Source organism: Rissa tridactyla, chromosome Z, assembly GCF_028500815.1.
Source record: "Rissa tridactyla isolate bRisTri1 chromosome Z, bRisTri1.patW.cur.20221130, whole genome shotgun sequence".
In the NCBI taxonomy this organism is placed as follows: domain Eukaryota; kingdom Metazoa; phylum Chordata; class Aves; order Charadriiformes; family Laridae; genus Rissa; species Rissa tridactyla.
The window spans coordinates 34,779,312-34,804,272 of NC_071497.1; the positions used below are offsets into that span (position 1 = coordinate 34,779,312).

General features: G+C 43.5%; 1 protein-coding gene across 1 annotated transcript in view; it reads right to left on the reverse strand.

Moving 5' to 3' along the window:
* Nucleotides 1–326: 326 nt before the first annotated feature.
* The window catches only part of LOC128902607 (neuronal acetylcholine receptor subunit alpha-7-like), a 62,940-nt gene continuing 38,305 nt past the window's right edge, over nt 327–24,961 (reverse strand). Inside the window, exons 6-10 of the mRNA XM_054185895.1 lie at nt 22,773–22,940; nt 20,576–20,770; nt 19,198–19,284; nt 5,970–6,079; nt 327–848 (exon numbers count right to left, since the gene is read on the reverse strand). Coding sequence (XP_054041870.1) covers nt 327–848; nt 5,970–6,079; nt 19,198–19,284; nt 20,576–20,770; nt 22,773–22,940 — 1,082 coding nt within the window. The remainder of the gene's footprint in view (nt 849–5,969; nt 6,080–19,197; nt 19,285–20,575; nt 20,771–22,772; nt 22,941–24,961) is intronic.

The window sequence follows — 24,961 nt, forward strand, 5'->3', positions numbered from 1 at the left end:
CTAAAACTTCACAAATTCATAGTAACACATTGACCAGTGTGATAAGTTGTAATAAATATAATGTAGATTTGAATTTCTGTCTATCATTTGTCACACATAATGACATAATTACATGTGGCACTAGTCTATGAAATAAATAATGGATAATATGTTTACTATTCAGTAACTACAATCACTAACATCAGGAATAATTACCTCCTGAAATTATTTTCATCCCCTTCTGTGTGTTTTAGCACGTATAAGTACACTTCTCTATTTGAGTTAATTACCTACCAAAATTACTGGCAATATTCACTTTGAAATTATGTTGCTCATCTTTAAAATCCTTATGCAAAATCCTTTGAAACAGCCTCTATAAAATTTGGAGCAGACATGAGTATTGTAAATGTGCAAATGATTGCAAAAAGGGTAAATGCAACCAGGCATAACCTATCTATGACAGCGGCTGCAAACTTCCACTCGCTGCAGATCTCTTCACCCTCATCTTGTTTCCTGAAGCGCATTGCTATGAACTGAACTTCCTCCAGGATCTTCACAATCACTGGAATGGTATCCGTTAAAGCTTTCTTTTGAACAAGCTCGATATCTTCTGGTAAGGGGCAACTAATCTTTCCGCTCTTGCTACCCAGATCTTTCTTTTGTGGGTAGCATGGATTATCCATTGTGTGGTAGCTACTGATTGTGTTGCCGTTGCTGGACTGGTGCCCAGGTAGGACGTTTATCTCCATGCTGTTTACGCTCACAAGTTTCTTGGGGTAGCTATATTTGCAAGAGAGGGGTTTTATAATTTCTCCCGGTTTCTTCATTCGTAAAAACCAAGCAAACCAATTCAGCAGGATGACACGGACCTGAAAGAGAGTGATGATAAGAATAGAAATAAAGGGAACTTTTCTGCATTCTAAAAGTTTTTTGAAATATTTCATGACTATTATACTTAGTCTGTATGGTGCTTTGGAAAGGCCGACTGCTTTCTGTGTTCTCCAGCTACCTCCTTTCAAATGTTCTCTTTTTGATGTCTGACTTTTTTCCACAAATGACCTTTTTTTTTGGCTGTATCTTGAACATAGCAGTGTTTAATGCCCACTTAGCTTATAAAGGGAAAGAGATGTAAACTCTTACTTTACAAAATGATTCTTGAAGTCCTATCTTTAGCAAACAATCCCAGATCTCTGTAATTGAGCACGGGGCACAAAATTGGCTGCATGGTTTTCATCTATTTATCAGACAGTACGGAAAGAGTTACACTTAATTGTTTGGGGGTGCGTGTGTCAGTGCTCCATTTCTGTTGAAGAAAAACTATATAACAGAGTAACAGCGGTTTTTAGCATGTTGCCCACCCCAGTCTCTATTGTTTACATATAAATAAATGGCTTTGGTTGGTTTGGGTTTTTTTTTGTTTTGTTTTGTTTTTGTCTGTTTGTTTGTGTGTTTATTATTTGAATGACATTCTAATACTCCTTTATGTGTTCAGCCACATAAAAAAGGAGGCCTTTTTTCAAAAGAATAATAGTTAATGAATTAAACTGGGCGGTTCAAAATGTGAATGCTACTATTAACTGCTGTTATTTCCCTCTGCTCTGGTGTACAACTGCTCTGGTGCATCACTAGAGCTCTCTAACCCACACATGGCAGATTGTGCCCCATATGTTTCTTGTCAGGGTCATCAAACGACCTAACTCCAGAGAGCGCATAAAGCACTGTTTCCCAAAGAATTGATCCTCATAGGGTCTGGCTGAAATCTGAGCCTGCTATGATTCCTATTGTTAACACTGTTTGCTGTGAAAGGCAGTAAAAAGGCTGTGAAACCAGTAATATCTTGTGTGAAGGGCAGCAAACTAAATCAGTGAAATCTCAAAATTATAAAGTCCGACAGCTATTATGTATACAAAATGGGCATTTGCAATGTGCTTGTGAGAGTCCCTCCAGCCTCTTTAATGACTTTGTCATTCTGGTTGCAAGTCAAATAATCTGATGTCCTGGACAGAACAGACGTGACCTCTAGTTTCACTTCTGAGCCTTGGCCCAAGACTCCCTGTGTTATCCTACTCCAGTCACTTTGGCCATGTTTGACTCCAGACCACAGTTTGCCCCCAAGGCTGTTTTAGATGCAGGATGAGTTGTCTCCTGTGTTTGCACAGTACAGATGCAGCGATGGGCAAATTACAGCTAGAACTTTAAGCTGCTGCTGTAATGACAAGCATAATTTCAGAAAGGAGATGGCATTAATTACCACACATATGAATAATACTTAAAGCCAAAAACAATAACCAGCAGAAGATGGTTACACAATTTTTAAATTTTGCAGCATGAGGTCTTCTGGAACACAACCTTGTGCCATTTTCTGTGAGTCTTTCTGCCTCTCTCCCACAAATGAATCTTTTATTCTTCATCCTGTAACACTGTTTTCTCGTGATTCATATTATTTGGCTCTCATTGGTATCTTTAAATATTTCATTATTTCCTCCATGGTCACCACAGACAAATAGAAAACTATACAATTACAACTAACACAATTAATTGAATTAATACAATTAATTGAATTTAGTTAATGAAATTGTCCTCTGACTGCTTATGGACACAATATGGTACATCATGGAACAAAATAATGGTCTTAATTGCTAGCAATATTTCAACAGTGTCTGTGGCAAAGGGGAGAGAGAAATTAATTCTCTATTACTGTGAAATTCCCAAATATCAAGTCAGACAAACTTTCCTAATAGAAAATGTTAGTATGTCTGCCTTAGCTCTGGAAGCTCTGTCACTTTCATGACAAAGTGTTTAGTCCTTAAGGAAATTACATTTATAAGTACAGCCAAACCCATTTCCCATGGAAAAAATAAATACGCAGAAAGCAGCAACACAGCTTTTAATTTGCTTGAACTTCCTAATGCCCTGTTTCCTTGAAAACACAGACAGTCAGGCATCAATCTGTTCTTTCATGCCAATTAATTCAGGAGGCAGCTGCAGCACAGGGGTTGCTGAAAAACAGCCCGGGCATGATGGCATGAATATATGTTCTCACTTGTATCATCATATCTGGGTTTCTCTGAAGGAAAGACAGCTGCCCCCAGAAGTCAGCAGCCTAACCCTGCTCTGACTCTCTCCACCAAGGTCCTGCCCTAACCATAATACAGGTGCGCTGCTAGCTCCCGTCACAGCCACCCGCCTGGCCTAGGCCAGAGGGAGCTGTCTCCAATTAAAGCTCTCCAGATAAGAGCAAAACTGCGCATGTCCAGGTTTAATGCATAAGAAAAGCCTGAAACCTAACAAACTTGATTTAGGCACAGCAAAGAGCCGTGCTGCTCTTGCCTTTTCCCACAAAACACTTTCTTCTATGATTCTATGATTCTCTCTGTGATTGCTTGCTCTGCATCTCTTGCCTATGCAACATTCTCAGTTGTCATCAGAAGCAGATTGATAGAGCTGTAATCCATGCCTGTTATCCACCACCAAACTGCTCCTCAGCTGAGTCTTTTTTAGCGCTCTTTTCTACGCCAGCACAGCAGACATTACCAAAAGTCTCAAGTAGCCAGCAGCTCTTCCTACTCAACTGAGTAGCCAACAAATGCCCTGACTAAACATCTCAGATTCAAACGCCTCCCTCGGAAAAAGTTGGCTTTAGTAAGTCGTCAAAGATTAATAGAAAGCAATAGAGTAAGGGAAGAAGTGAGCACGTACAGAGAGGCTAAATATCAGCATGCACATCAACCTCCCTCTTCTTGTTCAAAGGCCAAGCACAGAGGCATTGAGAGACAGGCAGGGAGAAGAAGCTGCTCAACTCTAAATAGTTTATAAAACGGATGTTTAGGCAACGAGGTCAGTTAAATCTCCTAGGTCTGGAGCTGCTCCCACACAAGCCCGATGGCTTCCCCTGCAACTGATTCAAGCAGCTAATCCATCTAAGTGGGAGGTGAGAACACTCCTGTAACAATAGCCAATTAATCCGGGTTAGAGCTTTGCAATAAACTGACACCTGGCTCTGACAGGATGAGGAGGGTGGAGGGAGTAAGTGGATGGTAAGGGCACCTGCTGGGACTGGAACTGCAAAGAACAAATTTTGGGTAAGCAATTTCCTTCTTTCTGCAGATGACTATCTTAGATTCCTGGGTTTAATTGAGCAAAAATCTTTCAGGGTGACTCTGTGAGAAACATCATATGTAGGTGGACAGGGGGAAAAAAAAAGGAGACTTTACCACGAATCCTAATGGTCGAGCCTTGCCCATGCATTGCGGAGGACGAATGCCCACTTTTGTGGGGTCAGCCTCCTCCCTACACACTTGGCATTCACCCTTTTTCCCTTGAGATCTCTCAGTCCCGCCAGCTTGCCTGGTCTACAGCTTTCACAGTGTATCATCTGTGCTTCCCATAATGGTTTCCACAGTCTTTGCTTCCTGATGGCATTTTTTTAATGACTCCCAGTTCAGCTGTCAGGCCAGGGAACAAGGACCCTCAAGAGTGAGAATTTATTGCATGCTGTTTTTCCAGCCCAGACAGCAAGAGCTGACTTGCAGGGCCTGTGAGCCAACTTAACATGAGCAATTGTGTTCAGTCTCCTTGAAAAGCAGATGAAACAATAAAATTGCCCATGGGGGCTGTTATGCTGCTGTGTATACTGTCCGCGGAGACATCTGAAGCATGTTTACCCTGATTTTTGCCCTTAGGTCCTGCTTGCCTGCATGTTCATCGAGAATTTACATGGTCTGCTATCTTGAAAGTTCTATGATTTAAAATGATATATCACTTTCAGAAAGTTAGCGTGATTAATTGCTACTGGACTTTCTTTCTTTCTTTCTTTCTTTCTTTCTTTCTTTCTTTCTTTCTTTCTTTCTTATTTGCCTCAATGCTGCAGTTTATTTTTAGAGAGGCAAAATTAGAAAGCTGTTCTGTAGTTGGGCTGAAATTGGTAACTGTGTGAACATTCAGCATCACGTCAGGGTAATTGTCTACCATGACAAATGTAGTGAATGAGAAAACAAAGGATTCTGCGAAACCAGGATGCATAGATAGCTGACTGTGACTATTTGTATCTGCTTCTGTTTTCATTCCTTTTCTTTTTGTAAATACAAAGCCTACCTTGCTTATTCTAAAATCTATTCTTATGAAATGGAGAGAGAAAAACCCCATCATTTTCTTTTAACTTGAAAGTCTAAAGTGAACACATTGGTCCTTGAAGCCAGCTGACATTACTTCTTAACCTCACCAGGCTAACGCAATATGCTGCTTTACAGAAAAGAAGGTCCACATGCCCTGAGAATTCATCAGATGTCAGCAGACAAAATCTTTTTTTCCACACAGATGAGCGGATGTGGCTTCAGCAGAAGGCAAATTTCGGAGCCATGGAAGTCCAGGGTCTCCTCAATACAGTCAGACTCAACACCTTTGCCTGTTTGTTTCTGCTGGGGGTGCAGTAGCAGTGGTGTGAGAATCATAGCTAGGGGGCTCCTGATCTTCCAGCAGCTCAGGGAGGCAGCTGGTAACTGGAACAGTTACAAGCAAGTTACAAGACAGCAGTAAATTGGCCTCCCCGCTTGTCTTTGTGTTGGGAAGCTGGAGCTATGTCATGAACTGCAGTGAGAACTTCTGTAAGGGAACAAAGCGTAGAAACTGCCCAGCAGCGACCAGTGTGTGTCTGTTTAGTGTTTTGAAGTGTCACATGTTACCAGCACTGGTGTCTGCTGGGTAAGAAATCAAAGTTGTTTCCATAGAATTAGTACTTGCAAAGCAGGTGCTGAGCAAGATCACTCTGCCATGACTCAAGCACTCCATTGTAAGTTCAAATTGAAAACCCAATAACTGACACTGGTTTTAATGGAAAACTAAATTTAGTATGTTTGTTTTCCCTCCAATAGCAATCATAAGTGTCAAACATAATATCTGTATGCTTTTCAGACTTTTCAGCTTCGCTGTAGCTTCTAGATTAATTTTTCCTTTCCGTAAACTGTTGAATATTTACCAGCAAAACTGCTTACCCATTTGGGCATCTTTCCTGCTTGTGGGTCATGATGGTGAAACTGCAGAACCAGCACTGTTACCACCACAGACAGACCAACGATGACCATGATGCTAGCAAAATATTGAGCTGCAGGTAAAAGGAGGACTTGGTTAGGAGGGGGAAAAAAACAAACAAATGCAAATAATATTCCTTGGCCACGCCTCAAGATCTACATTTGAGAAGTGCTGCTTCACACCCAAACATCCTTTTCTCTCTTCTTCCACACCGGAGCATTTCAGGCCTTTGAGATTTTCAATGTGTCTGCTCAGCTGCCTCTCTCCTGTGAAAGGCATAAGCTGCTTGTTTTTTATTTCTAGAGTGGAGTGTAGGGCTCGCTGCTGACAACCTGCTCCCTGCCTGTTGTCAGGACAGCGAGAAGCTGAGCGGACCAGACCCACTGAACACCAGCATCCCCAGTCCTAGGCTGCCCCATGGTACCAGCGGAGGTGCTGGAGGGAAATGCCATCCTCACAGTGTCACTGGACACCCTCCCCTCCCTCCAAAAAAGTGTCACCAGACCCCCTCCCTCGCCCCACCGCTGCTCACAAGGGGTTAGACATACTTTTCAGAACTTTCCTCAGCCCTAAAGACCACTTATTTTGGTAGCTATAAAAGCATGCTACAGCTTTGCTGAGTGCTAATTTTAGGCCTGCCATTCAGGAAAGAAAAAAAGATATTGAAAGTCAGAACTGAGACTTGAAACCGTTATCTCCCAAGTGTCAGTACAGCTTCCTTATGCCAGGAGTGAGTCTGATGCACTGGACTGTAAAGTGGAATTACCCACAGGGCTAATGACATTTGAAGGCTGCTGTGGCAAAATACCAGGAAGAATTACCATTGGCTGATGTGATGGTGTGATGTGGGAGAGCACGTGACACTGCCCCGGACTGCAGCAGCCTCCCATCCCCAGCTCTCCTGCCTGCAGCTTGCTGGAAAAGCCAAAAATTCGATGATACGAGATCCAAGGCAAGTTCTGTTGCAGCTCTGTTTCTTAACACCAATTCCCACTGCCTCAGCAGCAAAAAGCTCGTTCATAATAATGAAGTCCTCAGGCCTTCCTGAAAATAATGCTGCAAGTGCTTCGAGAGCCGGGTGTAACTTCCTGTGTCAAAATGAATTACTCGGCTGTATTGCAAGAACAGTCCCACGGGTGACGTGAATTCATAGGACTCTGTTGCACTTTCTCATGGGAGAACAGAGCCAACAGCCAGGCAGAAGCAGAGCAAACCAGGAACTTGGGTTTCAGGGAAGCTGGATGATCTGGTTCACATACGCCCCATGGAACAGAAACACAGCAGTGTTGATATCGTTGGTTTAAGCACTGCCATAAATCTCTAAATAACCCATAATTTCTATGCATTTTGATGGCACTAGACTTCGAAGGCCTGAAGTCCATTTAAAATGACTTTGGATAGGATTTTCACAGGTCCTTGGAAAGTTAGTCAGGTGGTTGAACTTGGAAACAACTTGGTATTATCTGACTCAACATTCCACCCGATGATTAGCAGAGGAATTCACACTCTCAGTTTTTTGTGCTTTAAACTCAGGAACAGTGCTCAGGAAACTACTATGGTGACCTGCTAGTAAACAGGGAAAACAGTTTTCTCAGGATCAGACTGGGAACTGTAGGGGACCTGTGGATGCATAAAGGAAGATTTTTTATGTTCTAGCCTGGTGATAGGCAAAGAAGGTGGCTGGGTGCACATCACCTGCATTTTGGGGGTGGAGGGGGAGCTTCAAGGTACAGTGTAGTTTTCAGTTGGTAAATAATGACTGAGGAAACGGGGCATGGTACTTCAGCCCTACTATCAGTGTCAGGCAATCAAATGTCACAAGATATCTGTGAAATGAGAACTGGAAGGTAGACTTACGCACCCAAAAAAAAAAAAGAAAAAAAAAGAAAGCCCCAAAGTTCAGGAGCAGCCCAGACCTACTCTAGAGCTGGATTTTTGTCAGCCCTCAAGAAGCAGCAGTGAAAGGGGAGGAAGGAAGTAGCAATGGCTGGCCCACCCATCACTTTAGCCTTTCACAGCTCTATAGTTGGAGATATGATGAAAGCTGTTGCTTCCTTTCTTATGGCAAGTCAAGGTCAACCTAATAGCCATTGTCCACAAAGGAATTGCTAGATCTTCTGCCCGACCATGGATCTCTTTGATTGAAAACTTGAATCTGTGCTTACAAATCAGACCCTTCACTGGGGCAATGTCACAGATAGGGGTAGACAACAGCTGGCTGGGCCTGGGTTCAGTGACAATTCACCTGTCGTCAAGGTCGGCAAGGAAAGGCCCCAGAACTGAATGGGTATGTGCATGGGTCAAAATGGTGCTGACTCAGCGTTTTCTGAGCTTTCCTTCAAGGGTTCAATCCTACGTACTCTTTTTCCAGGCAGCAGACCTCCTGAAGCAGTCAGGAGAATTGGTGCGGAAGACTCCTGTGATGTCTCTCATATACCTCACTAAAAGCATGGCTTAATCTTCGTCCAGTCTGCTGGCTTGGCATCTCTGTTCCTGGCAGTCTTCAGTCCTCACACCAGCCAGATCAAATCCAAAAAGCCAGATTTTTTTGATCTGTATGTTAGGGTCCAGCCTAAAACCTACATCTGATATCACATATATAAAAAGGATAGCAATGACTTGCAATTCATAATTTGAAGGACTTCCAGCACTATTTTTGGACCTTCTGTGCCTTTATCTGTTGTTAGAGAACAACCTTAGGATTATTTTCAGGTTTTGGAATATCTGTGGCTTGAGTGGAACTGGATTAACTTTAAGGACTGACTAGAAGCAGGGTAAATAGAGTAGAACAGTAAAAGAAGCAAAATGGTTCCAGATGGATGCTTTGCACAGTCAGGTTTATCACTGAACACTGACTGAGAAAACAGTATATTATCCAGATTTGTTAACATAGTTAATCATAGATAGAGCAGAGCTTCTCCATTGTAACCGGTTACGGTCTTGCTGTTTCCATGAAATAGTGAGGGAAGGAGGACCGCATTGTACTTAGATATTCACAGCGATCAAGTCGGATATGTCCCACTGGTGCTCCTGTTTGTATGCCTTAATTGCAGGAAACATCAGGTTTTGGATGTGGGATGATGGACTGGTTTAGAGCTGCTCTAAGTCAAGTCATTTCAGTCATTCAGTGCCAAGCGCTTCCTGCTTCTGGTAAACTCTCAGAAAGTGGGAGAAATGTCCTGGAGAATGCACAGAATGAGATACTCACTGCTCCTCCTTCTGGAAATGGTCCAGGTTAATTAACTGAAGCCTGTGGAGGATGCAGAAAATCTCAGACAGCAACAGAGGGGCTTGTAACCACCCTTCTTCTTTTCTCCTGTGGCAGGAGCCAGGGTTGGTGCCGGGCAGATGCTGCTGCAGAGGGCTCTGCTGTTGCAGAGGCTGAGCAGGGTCCTGGCACCATCAAGGGACCAGGCAGGACCATGAGAGGGGTGAAAAGAACTCCACAAAATCAAAATGAGACAAAGTGAAGTGGCAGCAGCTGAGAAAATACAGGTGGACCACAAAAATTTAACAGAAGACTAATCTCATTTTCTCTCGCTAGTCTAAACCACTCATCCTTATAACTTAAAACAATCTGTAACTTCTTGAGGTGGCAAAGCACCGCGTTACTATGACTCGTTGTTGTAATTTACAGCCTCGTTTGCTGTGTGACTAACTGCAAGAAATCACCACAAACATCTGCCGCAAATGTAGTTATCCACAGAATAAAACATTCGCTCTTACTGAAATAACATAGCATGATAAAGAACAGCAAAGAGGGGACACAACAGAAAAGATGTCACAATACTGTAACCTTAAGCAGCAAATAAGTGTAATGGTTTTTAAAGAAGCAAGGACAGGAGCTCAGCAAAAGAAGGGAGAGAGAAATGCACTTTGGTTATATGGAGGTGAAGATAATTTTTATTGTGCACTATTTGATACGTCCAGCCAAGGTGTCAAGCGTCACATGGATGTTAATCTTAGGAAGTGAAAGTTCCTTATATTCATGAGCACTGTGTTCCCCTTTCAAACACTCTCCGCACACACAAGCTTTCCGGTGTTCCCACTTTCTGCTATGAAATGCCTTTTAGAGCAAAAATACAGACTCTTGATCCAAACCCAATGGCATTATTTTGGAGAGAGCTAGAAGGAAATATTGATTTTCAGCACTCTGGAGTTATCTGGACATGGGGAAAAAAAACCAACCAGACCTAAAAAAAACCCACAAAAACCCCCAAAACCAAACAAACCAGAAATAATTAAGTACTTCTCCGTGACAAGGAGATGGCTTGAATTTCCATCTGCAAAAACTGTTTATGGAAGAAACAAATCATCTGGCTGGCTTGAGAGTTCTGAACATTTCATTTCAAGATTTGGCTTCTGGGCAGTAGCATGCCTGTTTGACAAAGTACTTTGAAAGTGCTACTTGTGCTACTTCCTCAGAGCGCTGAGCCAGCTCAGAGCTTATGGCAGCTTTGGTCTTAAGCTGAAGGTGTCCTTCTGCTGGTGCTGCTCGCTCTTTCTCTATGTGATTGTATTTTCTGTGCCACCCGGGGCCTGAACTCAATGACTGCAGAGGTTTGGGGCAAATACAACAGTAAAGAGCTGTGCAGTGTTTTCAAAGTAAGCGTTTTAGGGTCTGTCTCTGCATGCTGTCACCCTGTTCTCACAGTGGTGTGACTGCAGCACAGCAAACCAGAGGTGAATACAAGGTGGGTGGAGGAGGGATCTACCAGCCTGTGTCTCACTGCAGAGTGGAACAAGAGGTGAACCCGCTGATTACTGGGGCTGGAAGATTAATGGTGACTTCTTAAAAACAAAGCATCTGTTGCTGGAAGCAGCAGGGAACGCGGAGGGAGGGGAAAAAGTGGGGACAGCTACAAACATTTTAGTGCCATGGGGCCCCGAATGTTTCCCCCTCTGGAGGTGATACTGCAGGCAGGGAGAAAGAAGAGTCAGGAAGATGTGCTGGTCATGTTCATAACTGTGTTGCTCTCAATTTTCCACAGCAAAGGCTTTTCAACCGTGTCTGACTTTAACATGCGCTGTGGATTGATCTGTCTTTCTGAAAAACTGGCTGGTTTTGATAGTAAATAAACACTACATTTGGAGTTGATTTTTTTTCAGGTCTATGAGTCCAAACTAGCAGCTTATACTGAGACATGGATTTTTGAAGACAGTGCTACAGCAGTGCAAGATGAATGAGACTCTGGTCACTGCTTTATCGGGTACTGCTAGATGTGGGTAAGCGAGACCACCAACTCTGTACTTTTAAGGAGACTCTAGTTAAAGGATAGTCATGAAGAGGAAGAATCACAGTTAGGAATCTCTCTTAGCTTAGGGGAACTTGTTCCATTAGTGACTTCTTAGTGCATGAGTCCCTAACTCTAATTAAAAGTTTAGTTTCAAACAGAAAACACAGTTTAATGAAATAGGTCACGGATACGGGGACTGTAAAAAGGAGGCACAGTGCTCTTTAAAAAAAAAAAAAAAGAATTCAGGTGTACGTCTATTGCCTAAGGAAGAAACTCATCTTTTCTTCAGATATAGTCATAAAACCCATTAAAAAAACCGGATCTGATTATCCATAACTATTTACAAAGATAACATTTTCTTTATAGAAATAATAAAAAATAAAAGTAATCTTCCAATTTAGATTGAAATGTCTCAAATGTAGTTCTCAGACGAATTACCTAAGCCTTTAGTTTTAAAGCGCAGCACCAGAGCTTCTACAAAAGGTCTACTCGAAATAATAGTATTTGTTTAATTTCAATTTGGTCATTGAACTAGGAAATCAACACAGTGGGATATGGTTATCCCTTCTTAAGTAATGCACTACACTAGGTGTAAGGGTGTTACGTAGGAGGGGCAGGACGATGCATGAAATCCCCATGAAATTACTGGCATTTATAGTGCAAGACAAACCTGTGCATAATTGTATAGATTTTTAAAAACAGAAACAACAATTGTTGTCATATACCTGAGCTGTATCACACAGGCTTTATGCTTTTACCCAGTGATTAGTGCACTCAGACCAGTAATTTCAGGTGTGTAACACATCTGGAGTTCTCTCCATTTCTGTAATATCAAGTAATGATCTCCAGCTGTCTGCTTACATAGAACCTTGGTAAAAGTAGTTTTAAAGAAAGCAATTGTAAGTCAAATTATGAGCGCACACTTCCCGTGAGGCATGATTAAGCTATACTAGGAAAGGTAAGTTTAGGACACATCTGCTGCTGTACAGTCATGGTCTGAAAGTCTTTTAGGAGTTATGCTCTAGAGATTTTAATTTCCAGGAGGGAACTTCAGGACCCTGTAGTGAAAACTGTATGTAGTTCGTATGGTTGTCTTGGTTTGGATCCTGGACAGACTGTTGTGTTTGTAGATGTCGTGGGACTTGAATGTTTTTTGACCTAGATGGCTCAGCTAGTTTGTTTTGTTATGGATGGTTAATGTTTTAAACAGAAACAAAAGTATTTTTGCTCTGGTTCCTAGACATCCTTTCCTTCTCCTTTGATGGTAACACACTGACTGGGGAAGTGGACACTTCATGAGGAAGACCCACCCTGTAGGAAGACCTGGAGAGGCTGGAAGAGTGGGCTAACAAGAACCTTGTTAGAATAAACATAAGGTTTTCAGAGCTCAAGATCATGTAAAATCACACAATCCAACTTTGAGCACTGGATGGACACGGGTTGATTGGGTGCAGAAGGCAAATGGATGAGCAGTTTTTCCCTACCTAGTTGGAGTGGAGCAAGGGGTTAAGAGCACAGCTTTAAACTAGCAACACTGTATGAGATTACAACCCAAACTACATGGACAAATGCTGGACAAGGGTGGAAGAAAATGGTGCCGGGTGGACAGAACAAAAAAGAAATCAGGAATGGTGAAACAAGGTGAAGCACAGGAGCAACTGCAACTCTGATTGTGGTCATGAAACAATAACGTTGCTGGGACAACTAAGATGTGGGGGGATATCTCCCACTATTGGAATGCACTGATGTATAGGTACGAGTTCTTCAGGGGGAACAGACAGCTAAGACTACATGGGTTGCCCTCTATGTGAAGGAGCCACTTGGATGTGAGAGGCTCCTCTATGGGATGGATGAGACCTGCTGGAGAGCTTGTGGGTCAGATTCAGTAAAGAGGTCAACAAGAGTGATGCTGTAGTAGGAGTGCATTATAGACCATCCAAAAAAAGTGGATATGGGAATGGGGCCTTAAAGCAACTTGGAAGTCTCTGTATCACATATCCAGGTTGTCACAGGGGAATTGGACCTCCCTGAAATCTGCTGAAAAGGCAACACAGTGTAATTCAAGTAGCCAAGAATCACGGAATCACGGAATCTTCAGAGTTGGAAGGGACCTCTAGAGATCATCTAGTCCAACTCCCCTGCTAGAGCAGGATTGCCTAAACCACATCCCTCAGGGCTGCATCCAGGCGGGTCTTGAAAATCTCCAGAGAAGGGGACTCCACAACCTCCCTGGGCAGCCTGTTCCAGTGCTCTGTCACCCTCACTGTAAAGAAGTTTTTCCGTGTATTTGAACGGAACTTCCTATGTTCTAGCTTGTGCCCATTGCCCCTTGTCCTGTCACTGGGAACCATTGAAAAGAGCCTGGCTCCGTCCTCCTTAAACCCACCCTTTAGATACTTGTAAACATTAATCAGGTCCCCCCTCAACCTTCTCTTCTCCAGGCTAAAGAGTCCCAGCTCTTTCAGCCTTTCCTCATAAGGGAGGTGCTCCAGTCCCATAATCATCTTGGTTGCCCTACGCTGGACTCGCTCCAGTAGTTCCCTGTCCCTCTTGAACTGGGGAGCCCAAAACTGGACACAATACTCCAGTTGTGGCCTCACCAGTGCAGAGTAGAGGGGGAGAATGACCTCCCTTGACCTACTGGCCACAGTCTTCCCTATGCAGCCCAGGATGCCATTGGCCTTCTTGGCAACAAGGGCACACTGCTGGCTCATGGATAATTTGCTGTCTACCAGGACCCCCAGGTCCTTCTCCTCAGAGCTGCTTCCCAGCATGTCCACCCCTAACCTATACTGGTGTTTGGCATTCTTCCTTCCCAGGTGCAGGACCCTACACTTGCTTTTGTTGAACCTCATTAGGTTCTTCTCTGCCCAGCTCTCCAGCCTGTCCAGGTCACGCTGGATGGCAGCACGGCCCTCTGGAGTGTCGGCCACCCCTCCCAGCTTGGTATCATCAGCAAACTTGCTGAGGATACACTCTGTCCCCTCATCTAGGTCATTAATGAATATATTGAACAAAATTGGTCCAAGTATTGACCCCTGAGGGACACCACTGGTTACAGGCCTCCAACTGGACTCTGTGCCGCTGATCACAACCCTCTGTGTTCTGTCACTCAGCCAGCTCTCGATCCACCTCACTGTCACCTCGTCTAGCTCATACTTCCTCAGCTTCCTAATGAGGATGTTATGGGAGACAGTGTCAAAAGCCTTGCTGAGGTCAAGGTAGATGACATCTACGGCTCTCCCCTCATCCAGCCAACCCGTTATAACATCGTAGAAAGCTATCAGATTGGTCAGGCATGATTTGCCCTTGGTAAATCCATGTTGACCGCTTCCAATAACTTCCTGTTCCTCTATGTGTTTGGAGACGACATCCAGAATGAGTCGCTCCATTACCTTCCCAGGGACAGAGGTGAGGCTAACCGGTCTGTAGTTCCCTGGGTCCTCCTTCTTGCCTTTTTTGAAGATTGGAGTGATGTCAGCCTTCCTCCAGTCCTCAGGCACCTCTCCTGTTCCCCATGACCTTGCAAAGACGATGGAGAGTGGTCTAGCGATAACATCTGCCAGCTCTCTCAGCACTCGCGGGTGCATCCTGTCAGGGCCCATGGATTTATGAATGTCCAGCTTGGCCAAGTGGTCTCTGACCCGGTCCTTCTCAACTAAGGGAAAATCTTCCTCTCTCCAGACCTTCCCCCTTGCCTCCAGAGTATGGGATGCATGAGGGACGGCTTTATCAGTGAAGACCAAAGAAAAGAAGGCATTCAGTAACTCTGCCTTCTCTGTGTCTTCCACCACTAGGGCACCCGTCTCTTTCATCAGTGGACCTATATTTTCCCTAGTTTTCCTTTTTCTGTTGATATACTGGAAAAATCTCTTCTTGTTGTCTTTAACTGCAGTGGCCAAGCTGAGTTCTGATTGAGCTTTGGCCCTTCTAATCTTCCCCCTGCATAGCTTTGTTATATCTTGATAATCCTCATAAGTTGCTAAGCCCCTTTTCCAGAGAATGTAAGCCTTCCTTTTTTTCCTGAGGTCCAGCCAAAGCTCTCTATTTAGCCAGGCTGGCCTTCTTCCCCGTCGGCTCGTCTTTTGGGACATGGGGATGGCCTTCTCCTGTGCTTCTAAGAGCACCTGCTTGAAGTATGACCAGCTTTCCTGGGCACCTTTGCTCTTCAAAACTGCCTCCCAAGGGACACTCTCAACCATGCTCCTAAACAGGCTAAAGTCTGCCCTTCGGAAATCCAAGGTGGCAGTTCTGCTGGCTCCCCGCCTCCCTTCACCAAGAATTGAAAACTCTATCATTTCATGGTCACTCTGCCCAAGACGACCTCCAACCTTTACATCCCCCACAAGACCTTCTCTCTTAACAAACAGTAGGTCCAGTAGGGCACTTCCCCTAGTAGGTTCCTTCACCAGCTGTGTTAGGAAGTTGTCTTCCACACACTCCAGGAACCTCCGAGACTGTTCCCTCTCTGCTGTGTAGTATTCCCAGTGGACATCCGGGAAGTTGAAATCCCCCACAAGAACAAGGGCAGATGATCGCGAGACCTCTGCCAGCCGCTTATAGAATACTTCATCGGTTTCTACATCCTGATTAGGGGGTCTATAACAAACTCCCATCACGATATCTGCCTTGTTGGCCTTCCCCTTGATTTTTATCCATAGACACTCAACACTGTCATTCGCACTGTTGAGTTCTAGACATTCAAAACCGCCCCTAACATAGAGAGCCACCCCACCACCTCTCTTCCCTTGCCTATCTCTTCTGAAAAGCTGGTAGCCATCAATTACAGATTTCTGAAGGATGTCAGTGATAACTTCTTGAGATGGCTCAGCTCTTCACCAGCAAGGAAGAACTGGTTGGGAACATGATAATCAATATCAGCCTGGTCTGTTTGTATTATTCCATAATAATTTATGAAATAGTGGAGTTCAAGACTATGAAGGAAGAAAGGAATGAAAACAGCAAAGTATACAACTTGGATTTCAGGGAACTAGTAACTGAGATACCACTGTAGGAAGCTCTGAAAGATAAAGCAACACAAGAAAACTGTGATGGCTTAAAGTACAGCAGCCCCCAAGTACAAGAAAAAGCCCTTCCGTTACTCAGAGAAATAAGTAAACCCATAAGGAGATACGCATTGCTAAGTTGCGAACTTATGCTGGACATCCAGTGCAGAAGTGGGGGTGGGGGGAGTGTGGCAAGCAAGGACAGGCTACAAAAGAAAAGTTCAGAAGAATTACCCGGGCATTAGGATGGGTTTTAGGAATGTTAATGCCCAGGAGCTGAGACTGCCAAGGGAGTCAAGGGGAACAGGAAGAGTTTCTCCCACTACACAAACTAAAAAGCTGAACAAGGAAAACATGGGTTTGCTGCAGAATGGGACGGATGATTTAGTGATAGTGGACAGAGAAAATGCCTAGACAGTGTGCAGTTTGCCTCAGTTTTTGCCATGAAGGTCTCATAGGATTCTTTGCTTAGAGACATAGTTCAAGGACAAGGAAAACAACCATGAGTGCGTGAGAATGGAGTCAGGGACTGATGGTGAGATCTGAACCTGTACATGGGACCAGATATGTGTCACCAGGAGTCCTAAGGGTATTGTTCCAAGGCCACAGGGATGGGATAAGATCCCTGACAACTGGAGAAAGACAGATGTTGCACCTATCATTGGTCCCCTAGTAAATCAAGAAGCAAGTCCTTGAGGAACTTTTCTGTACGCTTGAGGGAGAAGGCGGGGACTGAGAATGGCCAGCTGGCAGTTAACAAGGATAAATCATGTCTGACCAACATGATTGTCTTCTATAATAAAATGACAATATTTGCAGACACAGGGAGCGCAGCAGATGGCATTTACATCATCTTTAGCAAGGCTTTGACATAGTCTTCCACTACCTTGTGATCCTATGAAACAAGAGCTTCCATTGCATGAGGATGGTTGAGTTTCAGAGCACGCATCCTGAGCAGACCCCGCTGTATCAATGTTCATGGTAGTATCAGATACAGTAGCCACAGTTTTGGTTTAGACATCAGTCATGTCGATATCTGAAGTCAGTCTCCAGGGTGTTAAAAACTAACCATGTGCAAGAATTATTCTTTTACAGTGTTTCACAAAATAAAATTTGTCTAATGAACAGATGAAAGAAACAGACTGTGTTTGACCTACATGACCACTTTGAGAGGTGCATTTCTAATACATTTGATATGCCCTAATTATTTGGGCATTAGGAAAAAAATTGGCAACAATACAAGCTCTCAACAAAGCATACTCATGAGAAGAGATTCCCTTATGGTCTCCTTGCCTTTGTGATCCAAAAAGAGTGAAAAGAGGTAGGAGATCCTAATAGTGGAGCCAATATTCACCTAGAGAAGAGGCATTTGATGCAACAGCGTTCCCCAACACCACTGCCCCTCACCCTTCTCTGTTATGTGATGTTCACATAGCTATGCTGTTATTACAGCATCAAAAATTTCTAATAATACATAACCATTCACAGCGTTTCTTTGTACAAAGTCTTACTTTCTATAATAAGGGACCGTACCAGTAGAAAGTGGTCTGTGTAAAGTGGAGTGGGCTCAGGTAAGTGGATCATTTTGCTAATTACAAACACCTTTTTTTACGTATTGCACAAAGAAAAATTATGTCAAGACTGGTCCAAGATGCCTTGTCTCTTAAGATAAACACACAAAGTTTATCTTAAAATTGTAGCTGCCTCTGTAGAGTCCTAGTTATATGTTCAGAGAGAGGTTTTGTTAGTTTTCTGGAAGCTCCTGTGTGACTCAGAGTCAAGAATCCTGATGACTTTCTGTAAGAAGTTCAAGTTATTTGGAAGCTTTCTAAAACTCTTGCCTATGGAAGCTGTTGCCCTTACTGTTTCATAGTCACCCTCCTTCCCCAGAGTTAGATCTGAGGTTTTGATTGCTCAAGTAAGACAATGAGGTTGTCTGAATAAATGTTCTTTTGCCTATTCACAATATAACTTTTGTGAGGCTCTAATTATACAGTGGTGAAGTGCACCTTCTATTGGCAGCTAGATATATTGTTGAATGTTTTGTTTATTTCTACTGTTTGCAATGTGTACTTTAGCCATGAATTGTACGCAAATATAGACCTTAGCTCAGGAGATGAGAATTAAACAGGTTGTGAGTTTTCCTGTGGTTTTCATACTTCTTTATTTTGAAGCCAGAACAGGTTTGTTTTCTCTGCTCTGTTATGAAGTCAGTGAATAATCTTTTCTCCAGTTCATAGTTGGGAAACTGAGGCCCCGTAAGATCAAGGTAAAGGGATGATCCTATGAAAAGAGAGGGTGCAATAATGACTGTTTTGCCCACGTTCCCAAGAGGATAATTTCTCCCATGGCTTTCAGAATATGTTAAAAAAGTTCCAATGATACAATTGAATTTGCCTGTAGTATCTGAAGTTGCTCTTGGGGTAGACAGAATAGAAGAGGAGGAGAAGTGGGCAGGCAGTGAAGCAAGGGAGGACAGGTGATGCAGAAGAATAAAGATGAATTTTCTCCGGCCAGTAGCACTGAGATCTTCAAAAGTTCTCTGTGCAAACACCTTAATCCAATCAATGCTATTGAAAATACTTTATGGACAAATTCAATGAATCCAGAGCCAAGGCTGAGTATCCAGTATCCTACCTGTGCTTGTGCATTGGTGGTGTTGCCTTTGTGCTTTGCTTACCCAAACCTCGACATTTTGGTTTGTTTTTTTTTTTATTTTGTATTCCCTCAATCCTTGCCGTTACCAGGTTATCTGATATTCCAGGGCCTTTTTCTACGCATTATGTAGGCTCTTTTCATACATGCAAACACGTAAAGCACAGAGATTTACTCCTCACATTGCTGAAATGCAAAACTATTGCAACAAAAAGAGTCAGTCCTGAAATAGTCTTTGAACAACTCTTGAAAAGCGTCATGCATTGTGCACAGAGCAGAGAAAATCAACTTACCTATAAGTGGTACAGAGTCGGAAGTTGCAGGCATGATCTCAGCCACAAGCAGCATGAATACAGTCAGAGAAAGCAGGACAGTGATACCTGCAGGGAGTGAATACGGAGGGGAAGGATAGGAACATTAACTCTGCAGCTGCTCCTCTCGTGTCTTTGCTGTTAAATATAACCTTGTCCTGATCTATGGCTAAGCCAAACCCATGACTTCATCTCTGTCAGTGCAGAAGAGAACATCCACAAAGTGAAAGCATTTCTGGATGCACCTTTATCTGATGTCTTTTCACTTATCTCTATTAGACCCAAACCCTTGCTCCTCTTAAAGTAAGGGAGAAACCTTTCCTGCTGGATGCAGTGAAGCCTGAACAACTGGTATATTACATAGCGCAAAAACACAGCACAGATGGTTATTAAGGGCTAGGACATACTTGCATGGACATGACTCTAGTTTTTGGCTATTGCATATTACATAACACCCTCCAAAGAGCTGCAGCCTGTTTTAAAATGAGGTCTTTGTTTTTTGTATCTGGAAAGACTGTTGCTAAACCTAACTGCCTTGGTATTCAGAAATTACAATGTCAATGCATGAGCCTTATCTCCTTTTTTTTTGCTGCAGTATTGTACTTCAGCTCTAATAACTCTAATAACTAATAACTTGTCTCTGGCCTATCTTTCGTTGACAGCAATTGTATCCCCTGTAGCCTGTGTTTTACTTCTCATAAGACAGGCTGCTCAGGTCCCTGATTGTTCTACTAATAGAGAGGGCACTTCATATGATTTAAAGGCCTTTGTCCTGATTGGAATTGTGCACAACTAAACCTTAAGTTCTCGCCTGCGCCAATCTTGTATATTTCCAGCTCTCCCCTGTCTTCTCTTGGAAGCATCCTTCCTGTCTTTATCAACACACAAAATAGTAAATCTCATTTAGCCCTTCGTTGGCTGGCACTGCTTCGCGTTCATGACGTACTCATGGGTTGCTGCTTTGGGAGCTGAACATGGAAGATGAAAATCCAATGCCCGACTGCTGCTGCTCTTAACCCCTCACTTTATTTGCCTTAGTATGTCCTATCCAAAAAATGGAGTTAATCCAGCTGTGAAAAGCATTGGCACATACTAAAGAACAGAAAAACAGGGATGGCAGTGTACTACCACTGCTGCCTGTGCCAGAACAAGTTCTGTCTCATCCCAGGGTAAAATCCAGATGATTTCAAAGTGTTTAGCACATGATGTGTGAATTGCGTACAGAAAGATGTTACCCTGGTTTCTGCAACCAAACAAGTTCGTCTATTACACCTGCAGGGAAACCTTTATTCACCAGGAAGTATTTAATTTCTGTTTTATAGGAAGTGCTTATGAGAGAAATGAATTCTTTAGCACCTACCTAAAGAGATCTTTTCCCCTGAATCAGCTGGCAAAAGGAAAACAAGCAATGCCAAGCCAGATATGAGAACGCAGGGAATGAGTAGGTTCAAGCCATAGTAGAGGGTGCGTCGGCGCATGGTGATGGTGTATGTAACGTCTGGGTATGGTTCTTTACAGCATTCATAGTACCTCTCATTCCTCTTCCCTGGGACACCTGTAGACAGAGAAATTAGAGCAGTGAGGAGAGGTGCAGGACCCCTGGGAATCACCTTGCAATGGGCCAGGACCTGATTGTTTATGAGCCAATGTGTGGCGCCTCTGTCACGCATGGTGTGTTGAAAAGTGCTTCGAAGTCCTGTGGCAATTGGTAAGAGAGAAAAGACACTCCCTAATCAGTTGCCAGGCAAAATTCATTTTTTAACACTTGTGGCCAATGATGTACACACGGATGAAGAGATTAGAGGCGACAAAGGGCAATACGTCTCAGTTCAATGTCCTTTGAAAGCTGAAATACATCACTACAAGCTAAATGATCCAATGTAACTCAGTGTATCAGTGTCTTCAGCAATGTCTAAGGCGACAGTGTAAGATGTCTGCTGTTTCTAGTCCACCTTGTGTGTCTTCTGGTGTTTATTTTCATGCCTTCTTAGTCATTAGAACCCGATTTAGCCAAGAAAGCTCATCTGAGTCAGATCAAAATAGTTTTCAGTGTCCTAACCTTAGCAAGGAAAGATTTGCAAGCAGTGGCCACTAAAACATGTATTCTCCCTTATTGGATCCAGGGAAGGGTGAAAAACAGCTGATTTCATGTTCACTATCCCATGCAGCACATTTTCTCTGTGGCAAGTGCCACTGGTTCTTATTTTTCTGTAATTCTTTTATACGTATTTGCTTTGTTTTGCCAGGATAAGCAAACAGGATGTGGTTTACTTCTCAAAACATGTGTCAAGTTAAGCTTAAAGTCTGTCATTACAGAAGGTTAAGAGACATAGTTTTCCGATGTAGCTGTACTTCAGGGTTGTACTTCAGTGACCCAGCAGCAGTAGCTTGAGATGCTGTGTGCTGGGGTCTGCAGCAGCACAGGAAACGTCAGGTGACATGGAAGAACTCAGTACCTTGTATTTCTTATGACACCATTGCTCACCTCATTTTTTTTCTGTGCACATGACAGAAGACGTGACAATGTGTATGTTTTGCAAGGAGCATGGCAAAGTCTCCATAAAGGATATGGCCATGGCTTGCCTTAGGTGTTAATGATTGTCCTGTGTGAGCTAGATAAGGGCCCGTTTTCTCCACCCTTGCCCAGGGTTTAAGGCAAATAAACCAGGCTGGCCAGTCCCTTAATCAGATATGCAAGCTTTTTAAACAGAAATAACCACTACAAAGGAAGACTGGACAGTCAGGAGTGCTCTGAGATGGACAGACTTCAGAAGGACTTCCCTGGGGTGTCCTTCACCTTCTCATTAAACTGAATACCAATGTTTCTTATTGTATTATTTCTCAGATGCCCTGAATGTAAAAGTGTTGCATGCAGTTTGTCAGTGACGGTTATTTCCTGGTATGTATTTGCAGACTAGAAGATGAAATGTCCCTCTGCAAGCTCTCTTCAGGGTGGTCTAAGCTCTATCAATTTCTATGGCTTGCTTCTGAATGAATGAGTTCAAAATAACTCACTAGGAACTCTTAAAAATACAGGTATCTTCCAAAGCACCAAGGGGAAGAGACATACTGAACTGCAGTTATTTGCAGACGTTATGAACTGGTCAACACTTTGATGGTTTTCTGGGTAAGAGAGCTTCATCTCTTTGAAAGCTCATTCCAGTTTTTCTGAAATAGTGGTTTTTACAGCAATCAGTTTTTGGCTGATGTGTTAGATTATATGTGACAGGAGTCTTCTGTGCACCTACATGAGATGCACCCATGTTTAGTACTGACAAACTGCTCAATAGATTTCATGTATGTACTCAGTTGCAGGCAATTGCTTCAGAACACAGTGCTTTCAGACACAGTTCCACGAATGCAGCTGAACAGTTATCTCTGATCTGTGGGGTTTTTGTTTTGTTTGTTTGGGTTTTGGGGTGGTTTTTTTTACTGCCTCTTACATAAAAACTTTTAATATCTGTATTTCGTGTCGAGGTGGGATTGACTTTTTCTATATATTTTGGGTTTGCCTTTGAAAATCAGACAACTGAAAATTTTTCTGCCAGCCTCTTTACCCACTAAATCCCATTCTCCATTTGAGATGTAGTTGGAAATATCAGCCTCAAGCATCTGCAGGTCAATCAGCCAGCCACTATGAGTCCAGGAGCCGAACTTCAAATCACACTTCTGCACATCAAAGGGGAACCAGCGGACATCAATGTAACATGTGCTCTTCAAAATGCCTGTGGATAGAAATCAGTTACAATCAAGCATTTGCTGGGTGCCATTCATCTCTGTCCTTCTCTGTCTGATTATGAGCAATTTTCTTCTCCAAAAGTCTGTGTGATGTTCTCATGGGTTAACCAAACAACTAGTGCAGGCAGAAGATTCTGCCATGGATGGAATAAGCTCCCTTCCAGGGCACCAGTGAAGATCCCTCGCTCTTTCGCTGCATCCTTGAGGTAGATTGGCCACGCAGCAGCAGCCCAGCCTGTCTCCTGCTGCTGGCTAGCCCCAGCAGATCATAGGCAGTGCTGCAGGGCCTGACAAGAGCATAGATGTCCACACAGTGGCGGAAAGTACTGTGACAAGCTCTTTGAAAGGAGTTCCTTGTCAGGCCCTGCATTAGACTCACGGTCCCTTGAAATTACATTGTTATGCTAAATCTTGCTCTGTGCTGGCTTTTACCTTGTGTGCATTAACCTGGGACTGGAATTTTGCTCTGGGTGTGTCTTGTCTGCTGTCATTATTTCATGTGATATTTTAAGCAGTTTAGGAGAGTATATTGTTGCAAACTAATTATTTCCCTTTTTTTGTTATTCAGCTGAGAGAAGAATTAAAAAGAGTTTGGATGTCCAGACTTTCTTCCTGGGGCCAAAGCTGTGGCTGTGGGACTTCCCCAGCCATCCGACAGCATGGAGGGCCTTCAGAGAGTGGGGAAGATGATGTGTGCACCCTCCATCACTGGCAGCCGGTGGCAAAGCAGAGATCATCCCTCAGAACCCTCACCACTACGGGCCCGCAGCTTTGCAGACTTTGCCTTATCTCACCAGCTCACTGCGTGCTGGCAGTTCAGAGGCACTGTATGAAGGAAAGACAGACAGCTTCAGCTTCATTTGGAAATCATCTCCAATGCTGCACTTACCCTGCCTGTTTGCAGCAGTTGTTTCTGTGTGCTCCCCGAAACACCAGGTAAGGTGAATCCCAGCTCTGAGTCACCTAACTGAGCAGAGTTTTGTATTTTGTGGTAAGTTCTTGACCTATGCCTTTTGAAGATAAAATCCCCAAAACAGAGATCTTTGAATACTGTCTTTGACTGCTGCTGCAAAGGCTGAGGGGACTATGCCATAACTATGTGTGCAAGACGATGTCCTTGCACAAACAGTGCTACTCCGAGATGGCTCAGTTCACTTCGTTCATCCATTTACGTTCTGTGAGGTCTGACTCCCACCATCATGGCCATTTTTGGATGGACTACGTCGAGGATTTTCTCTGAGTTTCTCCTGAATCTTGCCTCAGCTCCTTTCCTTAACAGCAAACAGCCGTCCCCTTTTTGTCCTTTCTGTCTCCTCCTACACCTATCTTTTTTCTCTAATAGAGAGCAGCGGTGAGTACAGCCTGCTCTCAGAGTCATGGGAAATAAAATTTTCATGAAGCTTTGGAAACACCATCTTTTCCACTCTTCCAAGTTTTCCAGTGTCTTAATTAATCTAGCTGCTGCTGTGAGCCCTTGTTGCCAGTCAGTAGGCCAATTATCGACTTCTCCCTCCTAAAATTTTGCAAGGGAGTTTGGCAGCACTTAGATCTCTGTTACAGAGGATTTCCTTTTCTTTACACAACAGATTTACTTTATTACTTTTTCTCTCTTTACTTTTTCCTGGGGTAACTAATTCTTCACCATGGACTTCTTAGCTTACCAGGAGATCTGCTAGATGATGCCAGATTTGCCCATATAGTCACCCTCTGCATCAGCTCCCTGCCTGGAAGGAAGGAGAAGGCTCTTCTCTGGTACATGTCAATTTTATTCCTGTATCTTGCTGCTGCCCACGGGTCTGTCCCCGCGAAACAACAGGGATTCTTTAAGAAGTCTTAGGGGTGGATATCAACAGAGGACACAGACATCAGGGAAGACCCGCTCGTTCCCTGCTGCGCTGTGGTCACGCTCGGTGTCAGTCTGCCAGCAGCTATGACACAAAAAGTTTATCTATTTCTTGTCCACCACAGTGAGCTACTGTGGGGATAGCCTGTGTATTTGCTGGTAGGT